The sequence below is a fragment of the Aedes aegypti genome, chromosome 3, assembly GCF_002204515.2.
Source record: "Aedes aegypti strain LVP_AGWG chromosome 3, AaegL5.0 Primary Assembly, whole genome shotgun sequence".
Lineage (NCBI taxonomy): Eukaryota > Metazoa > Arthropoda > Insecta > Diptera > Culicidae > Aedes > Aedes aegypti.
This window is the reverse complement of record NC_035109.1, coordinates 122925447-122938772: the sequence shown is the minus strand read 5'-3', so window position 1 is coordinate 122938772 and position 13326 is coordinate 122925447. Positions and strand designations below refer to the sequence as shown.

The window sequence follows — 13326 nt, the reverse complement described above, 5'->3', positions numbered from 1 at the left end:
CAAAGTAGGCCCGACTTCCACTGATGATGCGCCTCCGTAAATCACGGCTAATGTTATTGTCAGCCGTCAGCAAGGATCCAAGGTAGACGAACTCGTCGACCACCTCGAAAGTATCCCCGTCTATCGTAACACTGCTACCTAGGCGAGCCCTGTCGCGCTCGGCCCCACCAGCTAGCATGTACTTTGTCTTGGCCGCATTCACCACCAGTCCAACTTTTACTGCCTCGCGTTTCAGGCGGGTGTACAGGTCTGCCACCTTTTCAAATGTTCGGCCGACGATGTCCATATCATTCGCGAAGCAAACAAATTGACTGGATCTCGTAAAAATCGTACCCCGGCTGTTAAGTCCGGCTCTCCGCATAACACCTTCTAGCGCAATATTGAACAACAGGCACGAAAGTCCATCACCTTGTCGTAGTCCCCGGTGAGATCCGAACGAACTGGAGTGTTCACCTGAAACCTTCACACAGTTTTGTACACCTTCCATCGTTGCTCTTATCAGTCTCGTGAGCTTCCCGGGAAAGCAGTTCTAGTCCATGATTTTCCATAGCTCTACGCGGTCGATACTGTCGTATGCCGCCTTGAAATCGATGAAAAGGTGATGCGTTGGGACCTGGTATTCACGACATTTATGGAGGATTTGCCGTACAGTAAAGATCTGGTCCGTTGTCGATCGGCCGTCAACGAAGCCGGCTTGATAACTTCCCACGAACTCGTTTACTACAGGTGACAGACGACGGAAGATGATCTGGGATAATACTTTGTAGGCCGCATTTAGAATGGTGATCGCTCGAAAGTTCTCACAATCCAACTTGTCGCCTTTCTTGTAGATGGCGCATATTACCCCTGAAAGTGGGGGCTGGTTGGTTTCCATCTACCGCAGTACTGACGAAGGCATTTCCTCCGTTGTCCCGTCCTTCATTGCCTGTGCTCTCAGCGCCATTCAGGTGCTCGTCGAAGTACTGCTTCCACCTTTCGATTACCTCACGCTCGTCCGTCCGCTGCAATCGTTCCGTCGACTCCGTCCCACGTACCCGACGTTGCTCTCAGCTGCATCGTTGATGACTGCTTTTACTGTTCTCCAGCAGTCCTCAAGAGGGGCTTCGTCCAACTCACCCTCTTTCGGTAATGCAGCCTCGAGGTGCTGCGCGTATGCTGTTGCGACATCCGTTGCGAGTTGCGAGTCAATGTTAGCGCCACGATAGGTCCTGACGTCGATAATGTCGGAGAAGTGCCGACCATCAATCAGAACGTGGTCGATATGCGATTCTGTCTGTTGTGGTGATCTCCAGGTGTATCGGTATGGAAGGCTGTGCTGGAAGTAGGTGCTACGAATGGCCATATTCTTGTAGGCGGCAAAATCAATTAGTCATAGGTTGTTTTCGTTCGTCAGCCGGTGGGCGCTGAACTTTCCAATCGTCGGTCTGAATTCATCCTCCTGGCCAACCTGAGCGTTTAGATCTTCTATGATGATTTTGACGTTGTGGCTTGGGCAGCTGTCGTACCTGCGTTCGAGCTGCGCGTAAAAAGCGTCTTCATCATCATCAGTGCTTCCAGAGTGAGGGCTGTGCACGTTTATTAAGCTGAAGTTGAAGAACCGGCCTTTGATCCTCAACTTGCACATTCTCTCATTGATCGGCCACCACCCGATCACGCGCCTCTGCATATCACCCAGCTGTTCCCAGCTCATGTGTATTTTTCATACAAAGTATGCCAAAATCGTATGAATGGGTCGAAAATTATGGCCGAGTCGAATATTAATGCTCTTCCCCTACACCAACGCGATAAGAAATGGTCTGTCTACAAAATTGCACATAACTTTTGGTTAAAAAAAACATACACCTCTGTTTTTTTTCATATTTTGTGTAAAACTAGCTTATCTACCCTGTTATACGTGCATCACTTTGTATTTGCAGTGATGTTTGCATCACGCGGTGGTTGCGAACACCATGAAATTTTAGTTTTTCCGATAAAGTCCAATATGGCCGCCAAATATTTTTATTTTTGCAAATGAAGCTCCTATGTTTTTTCTTGTAAATAGTGGGTCGGTCTCAGCGAGAATTACTCACTACCACGGATTCATGTCTCACAAAAGTTCTGCAAATGATAAAAGCTAGGAAAATGCGTTATCTACTTAAAACGGCATCGTCGAAAACGATTCCATTCGGGAAATTTTCATAAAGGTTTTCCCCTGAGCAAAATTGACGAATTGCTATGAAGGATGATGAATTTCCTTAGGAAATCGCCTATTTTTAAGCGTATTCTGAAGTTCGAGCTGCTGTTCCTATTAAAATAACTCGAAAAATTAATGGCTTGTAAAAGTAATCCATCATATTCAGCTTCATGAGCCATGATTTTAGCAAGTAATGACATTTCCAATATTACCAATCATTGTTTGCATGGGTGACCAATGTTACCCCATACCAGCCAAAAATACACGAACGTTTTTAAAACATGTTTAAAACTTTCAGAAATTAAACTACGGTATATAGTGACAAGCAATGAGTGTCAGTACTTGTTTTTAAAATGTAATATTGTAATGTAATACATTTTCAGCTTAACTTGTAAATGTAATTAATTTTCCACTGACAATTTCAATAAATATCCAAAAAACTTATCAATGTTATCCCAGATTACGGTACCGAAAACACAGTGCCCTGAAAAATCTAGTATATGGAACTCAAATTGAGAATGCTGTGTCGAGATCGACCTGTAATTGACTCAACTGAAGTTGTAGTTGTTGAGGAGGTGACACTGGAAATGTAAGGATGCCGCATTACCGACGACCCACTAAAACCTGCACATTCACTGCAAGTGAGTAATTCTCGCGGAATTGCTCAAGTGGTGCACAAAATGCACAGACATTACTCTTGGCCTCAGACCCTTTTCTCCCCGGAACCATCTTACCGTGTTTCTTCGGGGAGAAGTGGTAGACCTTGGGATTAATAATACGTTGATAAGGCAATATACAAAAGTTATGAGCATATTTCTACTGTGTACAGCAAACCGTTCTATTGAGCGTCAGCGTCCAATTTGTAATTGAAGTTATGATCCTCAATGCTACACTATATGTAGGCACTACTTACTAAATAGGTGGTGTCATCACATCCAAAGCACAAAAAAACAACCAATTGTTCATTATTCACAATCATCACAAAACATCTCTATTTGATAGCGTGTTTTCCTCAACATTATTTCCACAAGATCATCTGTACATTCCGACTGCCTTGTCGCAATCGCTTTTCATCCACTACCTAGACCGGTATGAAGGAAAGGTAAAATAAAAATTCTTCGTCTCATAGATTTGGGATTAGAAAAGTCCACAAAGTTGTGCCAATATTTACTACTGTTCGCCGTACGTTTACCTATTTCGAGTGTGGACGAGACGAGCGAGATATTTCCGGTGATTTGTGATTCACTGTGTGTTTGAATTACATCATTTTGCCTAGTCGTTCAATATTCTTCATTACCGCCTTCTTGCTGACTTACGTAGGGTTTTGTTTTATCATTTATTACAGTTGCTATTGTATGTACATCTAGAATTATTTCTGCGCATTCACTATCATCTTCATCGGGTGTACGTCGTGAGAAGTGTGATATCTTAGTGGGAGGATAGTTTTTTTTTCTTGCGTGATTTTGCTAACGTCTATGGTGCTGTTCTGTTGCTACCTGGCATAAGTGCCGTTTGCTAGACTTTTTTTTTATTACAGGGACTTTTCTTAGAGTTTGAGCCAATCTTCAATCATCGAATGAGTAATAACTGTGTGTACGTGACAGGGGTGTCAAATTAAAATATTTTGATTTCAGATAGGTATGTTTTAAATCGGCTGGTGCTTAGTATAAGTGTTTTGTTGTTGTTTAAGGAAGTATACGAGTGAAGTGAGATTTATTTTCTATTGCAAGTTTTGTTACATATTGTTGCTAATATAAATACTTAAGTGAAACATATACGAAATATTTATATGCTCTTTCATGGAGATACGAATTTCATATAACTTATGCACCTATTCAACCAATTTGATGAGAATATCCATGATGGTGTTAGACTTGCGGTGTATTGTGTTGATCAAGGATGTTGATGTTAAATCTTGCTTGTGCTGATTTCATGCTACGATAGTTTTGAACTGTTGCTTCTATAACACTCAGCTGAGAAGGCTCTGTCTAGTGGGAACACAATTCCAAGTACAAGAAGAAAAAGTATGGTACTGATACAAATCAGGAAAAATCAAGCGCGAATGAAACACCTAGGAGTCCACAATGTATAGGCGCAGCTTCTTGAGGCAGCGTTACAGGATGAGGGAGAGCTCGATAAGCTTCCTTTTGATGACTGATGGAGGACAGTCAAAGCAGTCACTTATGGCGCTGTCGAACGAATCTCAAGAAACGATTAGTTTGACGAGGAGTTCTAGGAGGTTTTGAAGATGAAGAAAGCAGCACGGACAAACCCGCCAAGAGCAAATCTGCAAATTGGGAGAGAAAAGCGCTGCTCAGAAAAAGTCAAGTACTAAGAAAAATAATGATTTTAACATTTTCAAGAAACGAGGAAGTAGTTTTACGCATATCGCATAACGCATATCGCAAAAGCTTCGTGCTGCGAGCGAAATTTGCATGGATAAGGACGGGTGCATCTTGACGGATAGACGCAAGTTGATCGAAAGGTGGAATCAAAACTACTACGAACACTTGAATGGCGCATAAACACAAAGGGTCAGGAGAGAGAATTTGTCCTCACCCAAAATACCGCGGACAGTGTTAAACCTTTTCACTTTTTTTGTTTCTTTCCGACACAATTGGAATGATGTTGCAAAATTAGATTTCTGATAAGCTTTCATGAGATCGATTGAGGAGAGATTTTAAATATAATAAATTTTAAGGCATAGTAGATCAACACAAAACCAACCTTTATTGAGAGTAAAAGCACGCGCTTCGCTACTGTGAAATTATAAATATGAATGATTCGCCGGATTCTGTTTGATTGTGGAATTGTCGTATTTTAGACGAAGACACTTTTCCTCTTTCTTATGACGAATTGATGCGGCACCCTAGAAGCGTAAATTTCTTTCACTAGGGGTCAATTTTCGTCGCTCAGAGAAAGCATGAAGTACATCCATTGTAGGGTCAAGGAAAGTGAAAAAATGGCATATATAACGCATGTAGCGAACGCAAGATTCTACATGTAAAATAACAATTACAATACGCCGCAGTCTAACTGTGTTGAGATAAATCTTCAGGTCGTACATTTATCTATTCAGCATACTATTTGTTTTATTTATGGTTTGATTAGAATGTCATTTTTTTCCGTGATAGAGTGAGTGTGTATCGTTGTGTATTTTTTGTGAAGCAGTACACTATTTGCTATACAGTGTTAAAAGAAAATGACTGTTTATTGTGAAACAAATAAATAGCATCTACTTTGCCATTAACAATTCTTAAATTATACCTGATTTCAAAGTAAAAAAAAAATATGCTTGTTTAAACATTCACAGATATAAATTATTCTCAACATGGTTTTGTTTCCCCATTTCATTAAAAAAAATCGTATAATATAATAGCAAAGGGAACAAAATCACGTACAAACAAAAAGCGCATCTCTTGTTATTCTAACGTTTCTTCCGTCGACCAAGATCACCTTTGAAAAAAGTGTCACCCTTTTCACACACCTCTCGCCCTACTTAATACTAGTTCAACTGCAACTTTCTAACTCTACTCCTCTTATCTCTTGTATCAATATCTGCTCATTCGTTACATTTTTATGTATAATGTGCTAAAGAAAACATAAATAGATACAGATTGAAGTTCGTTACCGGACCATATTCCGGATCACTGCTAGCAACTCTGTCACACAATAGTCATTCCTCGCGAATCCATACATAAATGTGTTTGTGTGTAGTCATCAAAATAAAACAAGCCAAATGCATCAAATGAGAAATCCACCATCCAAAATCGTCGAGAGTGGATTAATGATATAGCACTAAAATGGGCGTACTTACCACGACCAAAAATAATCCAAAATAAAACAACGGACCATCGGAAACAAAAATTTACATTGACGACAGATTGTGGCGACGTCCCTTCACTCGGCTGACCAGATTGCAAATCTTGAGCGCAGGTCCCAGCTTCAGTCCCATGTACTTCATCATCATGTCACTGTTGAGCAGAAGCAATGCTTTGCCATCGATTTCCTGTTGAAATGAGATGAGAGAGTTGGCGATTATGCTATACACGTTATGAAGGAAGTTCACGTTCCTGCCTAGATCATTTTTACCAGAAAAAAAAATCTCTGTGTTGTTTTCTATGTCTTACAGTTGTTTCCTACGGCTAAGCTACATTCTTCTACGGCTAAGCTACATGTCTGGGCCAAATTCATTCACCATGATCGTCAAAAAAATTATACTAACAAAATTTGATAAAAAGTTAGTTTGTCTAGCGTACTTTGACCTCCGGGCAGAGATTTTGTTTTGAATTCTATACATTCAGATATCGACAAAATTTACAGTTTCGCTTTTTAGGTGTAACCATTAGAAGAACTAATGAATAGATTAAAGAGACATTTTAATATTGTTGATCGTGTTCAAACGTTGATAACGACAATCTGCTATTACGTGTCGCAGAAGATTTTTACAATCAACTTTTTTTTTCAAAAGCTCAAGCGTGATAAATCATTAGGGAGCCAATTTCATATTATTATAAATCGTGAAATATTTTTTGTCGCATTAATTTGAACAGATAGGTGAACTTGAGTACTCATATTTAACATTTTATAACTTTACTATCCATCAAAGAATAGTTTAGAAACGGGTCTACCCCGTTTGGCATAATGCCGTTTGGCATAATAGCTGTTTGGCATAATGTCATTTGGCATAATAGCCGTTTGGCATAATTGTGAAAAACAATGAATTTGATCAAATTCCTTCCATTAAACAAAGGGGTGTGGATAAACAGTTCAAGATCCGTTGTCAATTATTTATTGGACATACTTCTAATCTTCATTTTTCAAGGAAACCAATATCCAATGAAGCTCTTTTGAAATTGCATCACACATGACTTCCGGGGTCATTATGTCCGGGATATTGTAGAGCATTTTTAACAAAAATGTATCCGACGCCTAAGTTATTCCATGTAATTTGAAAAAAAAAGGAACATAGTATTTTATGACGCATCTTATGGCCCCGCATATTACTGTACCTTTGCAGTATCTTCCTTTTTCAAATTATGCCAAATGACCATTATGCCAACCGACTATTATGCCAAACAACTGTTATGCCAAACGACTATTATGCCAAACGACTGTATGCCAAACGGCATTATGCCAAATGGCATTATGCCAAACGGGGTAGACCCTTTAGAAACTTAGGCTTACGATTGAAAGATGCTTATGAAAAGTAGGGAATATTCACTATTATATTTTTTTCGTAGCACTTGCAGAGCTTGATTTTCCATGCCAAACTAGTTTAACTCACACAACACGTTTCAAGTTCACCATAGATCATATTAGCTAGAAATTGTGGGGCACGAGACCGTGCGGTTAGTGTCGTCAGGCATTTAAGCGTATCGTGTCATGGGGTATAGGTTCGATTCCCGCTTCAGCCATTGAAACTTTTCGTCACGAATGTTTCTCGGCTGTACCAGTAGAGCTGCTTGCCTGTTGTCTAGTGTTAAGTTATAGTCTGTGCAGCTAAATGACTGAACACGGTGTCCGTGTCTTTTGTCTTCGGAATGCTCGCGATTCAACAGCCAAAATATGATTAAAACCAAGTTGTTTATGGATTATGTGCAATGCAGTTTTGGTTTTCGCGTAAAATCGTAAATTACTATGTGATGTATTTTTTTCTTTATTTTAGTGTGTTTTAACTTAAACTAGTTCAACACTCGTCAGGAGAGGTCACCTGAATGTGCCTCTGAAAATTAGAAGAAGACCTTATTGCTCTAGAATCATTATCGAGCCTATATTCAAGCGAGATAGACGTCTGTGGAAAATTTAAGAAGTTGACAAAGCGCTAAGTTCAAGAAGTGGATTGTGGATTAGTGGAAACATCCAGGTAACAGACCCTCGACAAGGTGTCCCCCCCTCCAATCGTCCCCATCATTAAAACACCCCTTTTGTGTTTCCAAAATGCCCGCAGGACCCTTGGTTTTACCTTGGTGTTACCCTTGGAGTGAACTTGGCCGTTGCCGTTAAACCGCCGTTGGCGTAGAGCGTGGGCCGAGAAGTGCGCGTAGTAGACCCGAAGATCTTGAGTGGTCCTACCGCCTCGAAATACGCTATAGTGCTTTTCGTTACCATCGAGACCGTAGACGAGTGACGTAATGCCTTGTGCTTGCGCGTCTGGAAACGCCATTTTGCCAACAGCAACGCAGCATCGACAAGCCAAGACCTAGGAAGGTGAAGACTGTAGGTTTCATTGATGCCGGATAGGGGGCTGCCCCATTAGTAGCATTGCCCAGCCAATTGTTTGCACGAGGTATGGATGATTCCGCGGGATTGATTGTGGATCACTGTGACCAAATCGGTCAAATTGGTGGATGCATGATTTCGGGAAAGATCGCGAAAGCTTTAAGTGTAATCGTTACAATCTGCCTTTGGGTAAGCATGTTTTGGATCTTCAGATGAATTGCTGAGTGCCCAAGTAGCTCTACACCCTATGATGGATGGTTACCGACAACAGAAAATATAAAATCTGAAAATATTCCTTGGGGCATACTAGGCATTGACAACAATTGAACATGATTAAGATGGAGATGAATCGAAGCCATAGCTCAAATGTTCAAGAGCACAAATCTGGAGAATCAAACAACACTTTTCGCTAAAAATTTCATTGATCACTAGCTAGAATCGATCAAATTTTCAGCACGAAAGGATGTCTGGTTCTCTAGATTTGTGCTCTTGAAAATTCAGGGTTTGGCTTCGATGCATCTTCACCTTAACGATTTCATCTATTTAAAATAAGTGCTTCGGATGGTAACACCTGAAATAGGGCGTAACTCTAAATTCCGTCAATCTTTTCGATTCAAAACTCCGGCCAGAGGTTACAAATAACATCCCAATAAACATTTTAGTGGAATAAAAGTTGAACATGTTCATGAAGCCAGGCTGCTTAGCAACGCTGAATGAATGCAATCAACATCATCGAAGCAACCCTTATCTAAAATGGATCAATGCACGAGTTCACTAATTTGACGTTTGAGCGGTGCCGATTTCACTCGTTGCCATGGCCACGTAAATAACACGGCACCGCTAAAACGTCAAATAGTGAACGCGTGCATAGGTCCATTGTAAAATTTTTCATTAGTCTAAAATAAAACCTAGAACATTACAGACGTTTCCTCTTCAATTCCCGAACCTGAAGTCAATAGGTTATGGGCCCGCAAAAATCTTTTTCGGATGGAGGACGATGAAGATAATTTTCAAGAAGCGGAAGACCATTTTCAAGCGGAACCAGCCGGAAATTCATCAAGAATGAACGACCTGAAGACTTCACTGAAGAAGCTTGGCGACAGCAACTACGCCGCACACTGGGGCAGATCACTGTTTTCGACGGCCAAAACCTCTAGTACTCTGGATATGCACCCTAGAGGTTTGGTGTCTTTGACAAAGTGTTTTGGAATAACTTGTACTATGTTTTGACATATTCAGATTTGATCTAGATAAGTGAAAACTGATCTAGATCAGTTTTATCTTTTGATTGGAGCGTCCTAGCAAAAAACTTTCTTCTGCAAAGTTGTTCATTGATGCATTTTTGACGTATCTTCGGAAGACACTTACACTCTATCACTGACGTGGATTACGATATATGACAATTTAGTAAAAACAGTCAAAAAAATCGATTTTTACCATTTTTCATACAAAAAATATTGTTAATAAATATTTTGTTATCAAGTATTAGAAGCTTAACTATAACAAAGTAATTTTATATCATTTACTAACAAAATTTTCAGATTTTATTATATTTTTGGTAAAAACATTCTAAAAATAGTGTTTTACAAAATTCAGGATAACTCATGAAGCGGCAGATGGCGGCAGCTAATTTTTTGTATACAACTAGTCAAGAATATAAGTTTCATTGTCCCGAAGAAAGAAAAGTGGGGCAACGCGGGGCTTTTTTGTTGTGGTGGTTTTAAAATTTGATGAAAATATGTTAAAAAATGCTTATAATTGAAATACTTTTCATGAATATATATTTTTAAATGTATTTCTGAAACATATTGCATGTTGACGAAGTGTTTTGAAGATGTTTAGAGATGACTGGTGTTCCAATAAACTTTTAAACGGAATTCATGATAATTTGTCCCATATGTATATCTACCTATCTATCTATCCTTTGATTTTTATAAGAGTAATAGTATTGTGTTTAATGAAAGTCTTATTATACGATAACAGTTTGGTAATGACTTTTCAAAACGCTTCGTCAATATGCAATATGTTTTAGAAATACATTTAAAAAATATATATTCATGAAAAGTTTCTCATATATAAGCTTTTTTTAACATATTTTCATCAAATTTTCAAACCCCCACAACAAAAAAGCCCCACGTGGCCCCACTTTTCTTTCTTCTTGACAATGAAACTTATGTTCTTGACTAGTCGTGTACAAAAAATTAGCTGCCGCCATCTGCCGCTTCATGAGTTATCCTAGATTTTGTAAAAGTCTATTTTTAGAGTGTTTTTACCAAAAATATAATTAAATCTGAAAATTTTGCTAGTAAATGATGTATATTTACTTTGTTATAGTTAAGCTTCTCATGCTTGATGACAAAATATTTTTTAACATATTTTTTGTATGAAAAAATGGTCAAAATCAATTTTTTGACTGTTTTTACTAAATTGTCATATATCGTAATCCACGTCAGTGATAGAGTGTAAGTGTCTTCCAAAGAAATGCTAAAAATGCCTCAATGAACAACTTTACAGAAGAAAGTTTTTTGCTAGGATGCTCCTATCAAAAGATAAAACTGATCTAGATCAGTTTTCACTTATCTAGATCAAATCTGAATGTGTCAAAATGTAGTACAAGTTATTCCAAAATACTTTGTCGAAGACACCAAACCTCTAGGGTGCATATCTAGAGTACTAGAGGTTTTGGCCGTCGAAAACAGCGATCTGCCCCAGTGTGCGCCGTCTGGAAGTTTCGGGTGGAATTGGTGCTCATCCAGGAAGATCTGTTCGGCGTGGTGAGTGAAGAGAAACCGGAAAATCCGGATCCCGCTTGGAAGGCAAAAGACGCCAAGGCACGGGCGTTGATTGGCCTGTCGGTGGAAGACGGTCAATTGTGCCACATCATCAGAGCCGGTTCGAGCAAGGACATGTGGGACGGGCTCAAGGCGTACTACGAGCGGTCTTCGTTGTAAGGTGCACGTTTTACGGAAACTGTGTTCGCAACGGCTGCACGAAGGAGGTAATAGACCAATCCAGTTGCCTGCGTAGTAGTGCAATGTTGACAAAATTTTCTTTGTTTGCTGTGAGAACTGTCACAACATTGCTTTTGTTTGCTGTGAGAATCAAAATATAAACAGAATTGCTGCAAAACAACCACTTCCTTGTTGGCCTGCCGTTGACCAAAAGTTCAATGACGTCAAACAAATATCGATACGTTTTCATTCTGAGGAAATCGACTTGTGTAAGATTGATTGTGCGTTGGTGTTCGTGGCAGTTTGCTTGGGGAACTCTATATGTCAGACCATCTCAACGAAGTGACAAATCTGACAAACCGGCTTACTGCGATGGGTGAAGAATTGAAGGAACACTGGGTGGTTGCGATGCTCCTTTCGAGCCTTCCAGAAACGTACAACAGTTTGATCACCGCTTTAGAGAGCCGACCGGAGGACGAGCTAACGTTGGAGTACGTCAAGGGGAAGCTTCTGGACGAATGGAAGCGCCGCGTCGAGAATCAGTCGGAGGAGAAGGCATTACATATCGGCAATACATCAGCGTCAACAGAAAAATCAAAAATTACATGTCACTATTGCCATATGGAAGGACACATTCGCCGAGAGTGTAAGAAGCTAGCCAATGACCGGAAGCTGTCGGACAAGAAAAGTCGAGATACACCACAGAAGGTCAAGATGGTGAAGAACAACTCATCGGAGGTATGGTATGGAGGTAATCTGTGGTTCCTGGATTCGGGCGCAACGTCGCACATGACCAACAATGCGTCGCTGCTTGGGGAACTGGATACATCGTGCAAGGACCGCATCAGTCTAGCGGATGGAAACGAAGTTCAAGCGAATGGAATCGGTTCTGGCGTGTACCGAAGTCTCGACGGTGATGGTCAAACTGTCGACGTGAAGCTCAAAAACGTGTGCCAGCGCTAACCGGCAACCTGTTATCGGTAAGTAAAATTGTTGGTGAAGGATTCACCGTTATGTTCGAGAAAAACCATTGCAAAATTGTCAAGAATGGAGCAGTGCTTGTCGTCGGCGAACGGAGAGGTGGGTTGTATTTCTTGAAACCGAGCCCGGAGCAGTCCATGATGACAACTGTCAGCCACACGAAGGAGTGCATACACTTGTGGCACAGGCGTTTGGGTCATCGAAATGCGGATGTCATTGCGAAGATCGTGCGTGACCAGTTAGGAACTGGTATTTCCCTCCAACGGTGTGAAGTGCAAACCGTGTGCGGCACTTGTTGCGAAGGAAAAATGGTCCGGAATTCATTCCCGAAGTCATCTGAAAGGCGAAGCAAGGCGGTAGGAGATTTAGTACATACTGATTTGTCAGGACCGTTTGAAATCCCCACGCCTAGCGGAAATCGGTACAGCATGGTGCTGATCGATTACTACTCACGCTACACGGTCGTTTACTTGTTGCGTTGCAAATCTGAAGCGTTCGAGAAAATTCAGCAGTACATCAGCCTCATCGAAACACAATTTGGTAGGAAACCTAAGGTGATACGATCTGACGGAGGCGGTGAGTACTCGAGTGGAAAGCTGAAGAAGTTCCTGGCCGACAACGGAATCATTCTGCAACAAACAGCTCCTTACAGCCCACAACAGAATGGAGTGGCCGAGAGGAAGAACCGCTCCTTAGCTGAAATGATGCGGTGTATGCTTGCCGATGCAGGTATGGAAAATAAGTTTTGGGGAGAAGCAATCGTAACTGCCTGTTATCTCCAAAATTTACTCCCAACAGCGTGTAACGAGAGGACACCATATGAGTTATGGTACGGTAGGAAGCCGTCCTACAAGCATCTACGAGTGTTTGGATCCTTCGCATACGTGTTCATTCCCAAGCAACAACGTAGAAAGTTGGACATGAAGGCAAACAAAATGGTACTGGTAGGCTACGCTGAGGGACGAAAGGCCTATCGTTTCCTCAACCCGGAAAACTGCA

The 13326-nt window shown here is 40.7% G+C and overlaps 1 protein-coding gene across 1 annotated transcript in view; it reads right to left on the bottom strand.

Moving 5' to 3' along the window:
• Window positions 1–3134: 3134 nt before the first annotated feature.
• The window catches only part of LOC5569096 (polycomb protein Scm), a 32831-nt gene continuing 22639 nt past the window's right edge, over window positions 3135–13326 (bottom strand). Inside the window, exon 5 of the mRNA XM_021854998.1 lies at window positions 3135–6182. Within this exon, the coding sequence (XP_021710690.1) occupies window positions 6042–6182 (141 nt within the window). The 3' untranslated portion in view covers window positions 3135–6041. The remainder of the gene's footprint in view (window positions 6183–13326) is intronic.